Source organism: Saccostrea cucullata, unplaced genomic scaffold, assembly GCF_032062105.1.
Source record: "Saccostrea cucullata isolate Sc308-1 unplaced genomic scaffold, CSIRO_AGI_Scuc_v1 ctg10, whole genome shotgun sequence".
NCBI lineage: Eukaryota > Metazoa > Mollusca > Bivalvia > Ostreida > Ostreidae > Saccostrea > Saccostrea cuccullata.
In genome coordinates this window covers 524,472-533,968 of record NW_026938566.1, presented here as the reverse complement: position 1 = coordinate 533,968, position 9,497 = coordinate 524,472, and the positions used below count along the sequence as shown (strand labels likewise).

The 9,497-nt window shown below is 34.7% G+C and overlaps 1 protein-coding gene across 1 annotated transcript; it reads left to right on the top strand.

Annotated features, from left to right (window-relative positions):
- Positions 1–2,710: 2,710 nt before the first annotated feature.
- Positions 2,711–7,845, top strand: LOC134250640 (kyphoscoliosis peptidase-like). The gene is made up of 5 exons (XM_062732992.1): positions 2,711–2,780; positions 4,664–5,098; positions 5,438–5,589; positions 5,746–5,862; positions 6,472–7,845. Exons 2-5 carry the CDS (start codon positions 4,862–4,864, stop codon positions 7,778–7,780), a joined length of 1,815 nt encoding a protein of 604 aa, XP_062588976.1. The 5' UTR covers positions 2,711–2,780; positions 4,664–4,861; the 3' UTR covers positions 7,781–7,845.
- Positions 7,846–9,497: the final 1,652 nt, after the last annotated feature.

Below are 9,497 nucleotides of genomic sequence, written 5' to 3'. Positions count from 1 at the left end.
CCCCCCCCCTTGGAAAAAATGACCAAACACAACACAATATCAGTGAATAGAAATCACAGTTGTTTACTTCCATAGAGAAAATGCATGTTAATATTAGTAATATGTTCAATTAATTATCTTGGCCTTTTAAAATGTTAAGAATACTTGAATTTATTACAACTTGAGAAATGTACTATGAATTTCTATTTTATAAAATTTTGATCTAAAGGTAGATCACTCTTAACTGCCAAAAAAAAAATACCAACTCTTTAGTGTGCAGTGTAGAGAGGGTTCTTAAGATAACCCTGGCGTCCTAACTCTCTAGGTCAACTTTTTTTTCTAATATTGAAATTTACGAGATTTCTTTTATTGATCAATTGATTTTAACATTATATACTGTAACGTGACATTTTAAAAACATGTAACTACCTGTAACCTTTATATAAACATGTTTAATATAAACCTAAAAGAAGTGCAGATCGTTCCACATTCATGAGTCATACATGTAGATTCCGCTGCTGCTGCAATTTTCTAGTCTTCAATTTAAAACGTGTATGACCTTTAGAAAGAACATACATGTATATATTGAATTAATCTCGCCACTTAGGAATTTTATAATAGGCCCATGGGCCAAATCGCTCACTTGAGCACTAAGGCTAATAAAAGAGCGAATACCAACCCATTTTTTGAAGGTTTAAAATGCATGTGGTCCTGACCTACCCCTAAAAGGTGAAAGGGGGTGGGTAGGTTATGATTTGAATTAACTTGAATCTACACTTACTAAGCTTACATATTCCTTTGACTTACAGTGGAATTTTTCCCTATAAGTTTTGACTTTCTTCTTTGCCCCACCCTACCCCAGGGGTCATGATTTGAACAAGCTTGTATCTACATTACCTAGGGATGCTTACATATAAATATGAGCAAGCATGACTGTTGTTCTTGAGAAGAAGATTTTTTAAAGAGTTTTCCTTTATATTCCTATGTAAGACTTTGATCGTCCAGTGCGGCCCCACCCTACCCGGGGGTCATAAATTTGAATCTACATTACCCGAGGATGCTTCCATATAAATACGAGCAAGCATGGCTTTGTTACGTTGTTCTTGAGAAGGAAGATTTTTAAAGATTTTTCCTGTATATTCTTATGTAAAACTTTGATCGTCCAGTGTGGCCGCACCCTACCCCGGGGGTAATGATTTTAACAAACTACCTGAGGATGCTTCCAAAGAAATATAACCAAGCATGGTTTAGATGTTCTTGCGAAGTACATGTTGATTTTTAAAGATTTATCCTGTATATTCCTATGTAAAACTTTGATCGTGCAGTGTTGCCCCACCCTACCCCCGGGGGTCATGATTTGAATCTACATACTCCCATTTACTGAGGATGCTTCCATATAAATACCGGTATGACCAATCATGGCTCTGTAGTTCTTGAGAAGATTTTTAAAGATGTTTTCTATATATTCCCATGTAAAACTTTGATCGCTCAGTGCGGTCCCACCCTACCCCCGGGGGTCATAAACTTGAATCTACATTATCTGAGGATGCTTTTATATAAATACGAGCAAGCATGGCTTTGTTGTTCTTGAGAAGAAGAACGTCCAATGTGACCCCACCCTACTTCCGGGGCTCTGGATTAAAAAAAAAAACTTGAATCTACACTACCTGAGATTGCTTCCACATTAGTATCATCTTTCCCAAACAAGTGGTTCTTGAGAAGATTTTTCAAATACGCCACTTACACTTTTACTATTTCTTAAATTATCTCCCCTTAAAAGAGGACGGGACCCTTCATTTGAAAAAAAAATTGAATTCCCTTTACCCAGCGATGGTATCTGGCAAGTTTGGTTGAAATTGGCCCACAGATAAAATGTTTAAAGTTTACAGGCAGACTACAGACAAAATGTGATCAGAAAAACTCACTTGAGCTTTCAGCTCAGGTGAGCTAAAAAGTAATGTGTGTGCGTTAGGCCATTATTTTTGTTTCCCTCTCAGCTTGCCCTAATTTTTTCAGATAGGTTGGTAGGAATGTAAATAATTTCTACCCTCCACTGCTTTGAAAAACACCATTATAGAATTAAAACCAAAATTTAAATGATGCTGTAAATAAAACTAAAATAAGCTCCTCGAGTAATGCTAAAAACAAATCTGAACAATGCCAAAGCAAGATAAACAGCTAATTAAAATAAACCCCAATAATAAAATAAAATAGCATTTTTGTTTTGATTTTCAGTTTGTTGGCAAACTTGCAAAACTTTCTGATTGCGCCATGTAATTTGAAGCGTCGATATTTTTTCACACCTATGTCTAGCAATCGCTTCCAATATTGTAAAATGATAAAATCTGACGAACAAATGAAATAAAAAATAAAATTGAAATATCAACAATCGGTTCATGTACAGCTGGGAAAACATTCAAATATTGTCCAGTTCAAATGAAAGGCAACGCTAAAAACAGATGTCGAACCGCAGAAAAAAATCTTTAAGCTTTGTCAATACTCAATACCTATTCGATATTTATAGGGGGAATTTAAATATACCATTGTTTGGTATACATTGAAATTGTGGCAGTTTTTCAACAATGTCTGTGCTGTAGACTTTTAAAATGAATTATGGAAGTAATATCGTGGCTAGGCGGTTAGGTTAAAACTGATTAAAGCTGAAAAAGTCAGATTTATTTCATTCCTGTTTAGATAATCCTTAACCCGCTAGTGGTTCTATACATGAAAGTGGCGAAGTGGTTGCGAAGGAGAGGTCGAGTTTAGGGATGACAGCTTTTCACTATAATGTTATTTACGAGGTAAGTAATATAACCTTTTTTGGAACCATATTACGACATACATGAACATTTTTTCTTTAAGACTTTGCAACATTTTGATAATTCTATAACAGTATATGCAGTTGGGGTGATCGACTATTCTAGATTTGACCTGATTTCAACACAGTATTGAAACCTAAGCTGCTGTATGCTGAATATACATGGTCTTTAAAATTAATCTAGTATTGATAGACGGGTAAATACTTAAGAGAGTCTTTAGTAAATATTATCAGTAAAGTCATCAGCTCGTTTACTAGTCAATAGCGGATCTAGGACCAGTGGCCTTTCGTTTGGATTTTTTTGTTGTTTAAATTTTGTTTGTAATATCCTAAAATCAACGGAAAAACAACTCTTATTTGTTATTTTTCATCCCCCCGGACCCACACCAGGGCTTTGCCCTAGACCAATGAGGGTTTTCCATGCAGTTCTCGGACCCTTGACCTTAGATATGTACTGCGCCTCCCGTTATGAAATTTCTGGATCCGCCGTTGCTAGTATTCAAAATAAGTTTAATGTGATACATCGCTTAATACTTAATTAATTGCATTACAATCATCAGAGTCATTGCGAGTTACTTCCCTGTCGTCTATCAACTCTCTCTCTCTCTCTCTCTCTCTCTCTCTCTCTCTCTCTCTCTCTCTCTCTCTCTCATACATGTTATGTACTATACTTTTTTGAAACAGAATAGACAGAGTAACGTCGAAATCCGACAAGTATTTTGCCAATAAACTTTTCAAGCGGGTATAATTATAATAATCGGGATGTCCGTCCGTCTGTCTGTACGTCCGTCTGTTACGCTTTGGAGTACCCCATCTCTTATCCGCAACTCCATTTATACTACTGAATGAAATTTGATGAGACTTTCAGAGAAACTTTTTTACTTTTTGATCCAACGCACATATTGGGTTTCCCATATATAGCAAAACATGGACACTGCCATTATATTTATATGGGAGGCGGGGTGGGGTATCATTTAGTGAGCTCATCGCTCACAGTACCTCTAGTTTGCTATCAGAAAAACGTATTTTTCATTTTACTAGTTCAAAGAATCACAGGTATCAGATATTTAACCCCAGGGATAACAAAATAATAGTACCATAAAAACGATAAAACATTGTAACATTATCATTTATGTTTTATCATTGCTGCTTTATCATTCAACACAGCCTAGTGAGAAAAACTACTTTTAAAACCATTAATAGTATTACTTTGGAAATTTTATGACCTTTTTTGACCCAGTTTTATAAAAAATTTCATGTTCAACTGAAAGGTCTCGTATAATGGCTTCTTAAAAGTAACATTTTAGTCAATCAAGGAGCTAAGAAATTAAATGTGGCTATATTCAATAATTTCATAGTTTTATGATTGAATATATTAACATTGAATAGTTCTTATATTCACATGTAGTGTTTTTTTTCAACATCTGAGAACACTTGACGAATTCATTGAATAAAAGGAATTGTCATTTACTTACCTAAATCAGAAATTTAAGCTGGTTACTGCATATTGAATGATTAAAATCTTGCAAAATATTTTTTTTAATTTTCATAAAATGCCAAATATTTTTCAATAAAAAAAATAAAATTGATATAAAAGAGAGATATTCGCTAAATACATGTATGTGTTGTTTGCTAGTCATTTTGTAAAACTGAACCATGTGATTCTAAGGAGCTGACATTTGTAGATCAGTATAGGTGCTTCGCGAATATGTCTGTTTTCTCACCTAACTTTAACTTTTATTAAAATGATTTATGATGTTTGTCGTTTTCACTCCTGTGCAGTTTTAAAATATTTTCCCATGACACCATGATGAATTTATATAAAAACAAATATTCGTAAAATTATAATTCTTTTTTTTTTTACAGTAAAGTCGTTGACTGTGCAATTTTGTCCACTTTTATAAATGGGCTGTGGAAACACAAAACAAAAAGTCATTCAACTTCATCCAGAAGAGAAAAAGAAAGAAAAGACGGTCGTGTTCAAGGAGCCTCCAGTTGACGTCATTAACTACATACAGCCATACCCACAAAATAGAAAAAGGCGGAAGTAGATAAACTAAAAACATGGGGTGCGGACAAACAAAACCAATAAAGACTGAAACTCATAGAAAATCTGTCACCTTCAAAGATCCGCCCGTCGATTTTATTGAACCAGATCCAAAGACCATATTCCTCTCGACCTCATTGCCAACTCAGACCTTGGAAAATAGTCTTTATCCCCCAAAACCACCAAAGACCAGACGACATGAGATAATTCCTAACGATGATATGTTTTATTTGGTAGATGAACATGCGTTAAAGGCAAGAATTAAATAAATTTTATCGAAAAAATATGATATTCAAAAGGCTGGATGGGGTGGCAGCAACATACCAAATGGAAACGCCTAAAAAATGAACAATATAATTCTAGATAATTAATTCTAATTTTAATTATTAAACTAAAACATGAATATTAATTCCAGCTTAAATATTTTATGCAATTTCCTATATACTAGTATTACGCCTCCTTTCTTGGATATTTTACTTGTCGTTGTACGCAATTTGAGTCATTAGATTTCCTAAAATTTAACCAAACACGGATGTACATTGTACCAAGTACAGCAATTCGAATCCCTTCTAAATTGCTTTTCTCTTTTCTAGGCACCAAAGTCAATGGAAACCTCTATTGAATCTTTATGCAGATATCTTACAAAATCAGCTAAAAACGACATGGAAAAATGCCGGCTATTTTACAGATGGATCACTAACAACATTTCGCAAGTGTTTTTATTTTTTAAAGAAATATTTCATTTGTAAAAATGTCATTAGAATGTTTTGTACGCAACCAACAAATTATTATCACAACATGCGGTTAAAAAAATATGGCAATTATTCATTTTAAATCACAGTCAACGCTAGCTCACATAAAACTTTGTCAATTAATTATATTTGTTTTATTATTTACTCAGATACGACACAGCCGCCTTGTTTCAAGGTAAAAAGAAGCCGGTGGATGCTGAATCCGTCCTCAAGTTAAAAACTTCCGTCTGTGTAGGTTACACCAATCTCTTCACTGCTTTATGTAGGTGCGTGATGCTGTATAATCCACTAACGCTTTATTTTGCAACAAGAAATGTTGATTTTACACTTATCACAAAGTTTGGGGAGGTAAACCGGAATCGCATTATCCGTCTGTCTGTTATCACTTTTTCCGGCGAATTTAATCTTTTTATTAATTCCTTTAAAACTTGGGAGCAATAACACATGCCAAGGGAATATATGTGCAATGCCCATTTTGGTGGTTTTATCACATATGAATGAAAACGTATTTCGACGTGAATTGAGAGTATGTTCTACATCAGGTATTATGATTTGAACTAGGTCAAGGTCACTCCGGGGTATCGATTCCATAAGCTTGGTTTTAATTTTCTTTTTATATATAAGTATGATGAAGCAGTCTTTTTTTTATCAACAGATTTAATACAAATTAGAACTCTGCTTTGCCTAAATATTTACCAATTTTGCAAAGTGATATCGATAATTTTTTCTTTTTGACTTTTAACTACACAAATGCATAGTTCAAATTTACTCCTTTTTTCACTTTCTCATATATACAATTTTCTTGCAATTGAAATTTTAGTGAAGCTTGAAAATATTTATATGTATAACAAGCAGTTGAATGATTTATTTTGCAGGTGCGCTGACATAACAGTCCATAAGATATCCGGTTATGCCAAAGGCTATGACTACAACCCAGAAATCCGATTCGAATACGGCCACGCCACAAGTCATACGTGGAACGCAGTACACGTGGATGGAGAGTGGCGGTTGGTGGAGTGTACGTGGGGAGCGGGGAACTGTGACGAACTCAAAAAATTCCACTTCGATTATCACGACCATTTCTTCTTCATGGATCCCGATTCGTTTGTTTTAACACATTTTCCATATGACCCAGATTTTAATATGGCCCTAGCTTGGCAACTCTTGGAGGAACCGTGGTCATTAGATAAATTTAATTCGTATATAAAGCCTAGTATGAAAGCCATAGAATGGGGTATCGACTTTGTTTCCCATTCGTCCAGTGTAGTTTTCTCAAATGGCGTATCAGTTTTTGAATTAAAAAGTAGCACCACAAATCTGCCTGTTTTAAATGGCGAGCTTTACCCAGAGAAAGGCGAGAACAGCAAGACTTACACTTACGCTTACAAAAATGGACCGAGTGATTACAAGTTAGTTGTACGACCACCTACTGTTGGAAAGTATACTCTTCGGATTTTGGCAAATGATAAGGAGGATGACGAGGCTTTTACTCTGGTCTCCTACGTCATCAAATGTGTAAGTACGGATGGACTCGTTCGTTGTTTTCCGTATCATTGGGGACTTTGGGGGCCATCAGTGAAACTTGACAAATTTGGACTGACATACGACGAATCCTCCTGTCCGTTATTCATGACAGAAAATGGCGAAGTAGAAATAAAGTTACCCCTTAAAAATGAACTAGATTGTTCCTGCAGGCTGAGCCATGCTGAAAATCTTCTAAGGGAAAGTGACGATTACGTCATGACGGAAATAAATGGCGGACATTTATGTACTCGAGCAAGGCTTCCAAAGGAGGGGTACTATAAACTACAACTTATGGTCAGGTTTGATGACGATAGTTATAAACCGGTGTTGGCTTACATTCTGGGGTCGAAACAAACACTGCCTGTGATTCACAAACTACCGAAATGTTATAGGGCGGCAAGAGAGTTCAGATGTCGTCTGATTGAACCTCTGACGTATGAACTACACAGAAACACTAAGATTCGTATGAGATTAAAATGTCCAAAGAATTTAAGTCTTGTCCTTAAGAAGCAAACACTCAAACTGGATAAGGTTGACGATGTATGGGACTTTCTTACCACGACGCCGAATGCGGGAGAAAAATTTTGTATTTCTGGAAAACTTCAAAACGGAGATTCTCGATCCACATATAAAGGATTGTATGAATTTTCGATTATATAGACCAGTGACTGGATTCGACATCAATTCGAAAATACTCGATTTTTTCCTGGTGCAATATTTTACAATAGGAGGGCCTTATTTCGTATATTATCAATAATTTTACAAGTTGTCATTTTAATACTTTTGAGGAATATGTGATAAAGGATTAAATTATTTTGCTTAGAATTAATTTTTATATAAATCAATTGAATGTTTTTACACCACCGTCTCTTGATGGTCTACATGTGTATTCTTATGGTTTTTAACAGATTATCTGTTTACAAGTTTTTTTTTAAAATACCTGCTCCATATCTTGGTCATTGAACACGGAAAGATTATGAAGGGAAGATGTGTCCCAACCTAAAGTAGGTCGAAGTAACCTCGTTTTGGAATTTGACAGACATACATAATTAAATAGAGTCTAGATAATGTAATACATCATACACAATGAAACATAGAATCATAACAATAGGTCAATTGATTGATGTTAAAACACTTTTAATCAATATTCAAAAGAGGTCAGTCTAGATTTATCCGAAGACAGTTCTCACACACTGTGAATCAATACAAATGAATTTCAAACTCGAATTTCAATCCAATGTTTTCCCCGCGTCCGCGTCGAATTGTGCCCGCCCATTTCATTGTGTATTATTGAATGTTTTGATTGTAACAGATAGAAATGACGAAAGCTGCATATTTCCAATCTTGCCAGTTAATGTTTCGCGGTCCTATATAGTTTCAACTTGTCACGTAAATATAAAGTATGCATAAATAAAGATAAATAGACAACGTCAAACTTGTTTGACACCAATGAATCCTAAATTTACTGCATGAAGTGGTCTCCTGGATTAGGCAGCATTGAGTTTTAATTTACATCGGATGAAGCAAGTATTAGGAATACACAGCAGCCGGTCTAAACAAGTTTTACTGTATCACCATGAAGATCATATTGAATGCATGCAAGTCGCTTTTTAATACAAGAAATGTGGTTTACTTCCACGATGGTGCTCATCCTCTTGACCTTTACCCAAAACTAAACGTCTAGTTATTTTTTAAGAAGTAAAAAATACGCCTTTTCAATTATAGATTTCGCAGGATGAGTTGAAAAATTTGGGGGAAATTGAGGCTTTATTGAGCCAGGTTCTTTTATATTTCAAGCAAAATATTGAGACATTTTAAAAGACGGTACGAAGATGAGGTTTAAATAAGTATCATATTTGGAGTTTTGATTTGTGTCTTTGATCTGATAATCTTTTAATGTCTGATTTATTGGAATATAATAACCGCGATGTTTTCTCTGATCTTAGGAAAATTTATATGTTTATGATCTCACAACTAGGATACAGTCAACACCCATACTTCTGGACCAGGACATTTATATTGGGGAATTGATACTTCAGTAAAACTATTATTAAACGATTTTCATTTAAAATCTCCTGCGCTTTACTGGCCCATTAGTTCTTTACATCCTATTCCCAAAAAACTTAGTTAAAATTCAGTTTTGGCAATTTATAACCTCGATGATTTATATATATATATATATTTTTAAAAATACAACAATCTCGCCTGGATTGCAGTCTTATTAATCCGCTATCTACATGAATTTATTATTATACGTCGTATAACTAATAGACATTACACAGTATTATGCTTGAAACGGAGATTTTATGCGAAAACACGCTATCGTTTTCGTTCTCCAAAATTGTACTGCACAAGTCCTTCCCACGTTACCTTGAAT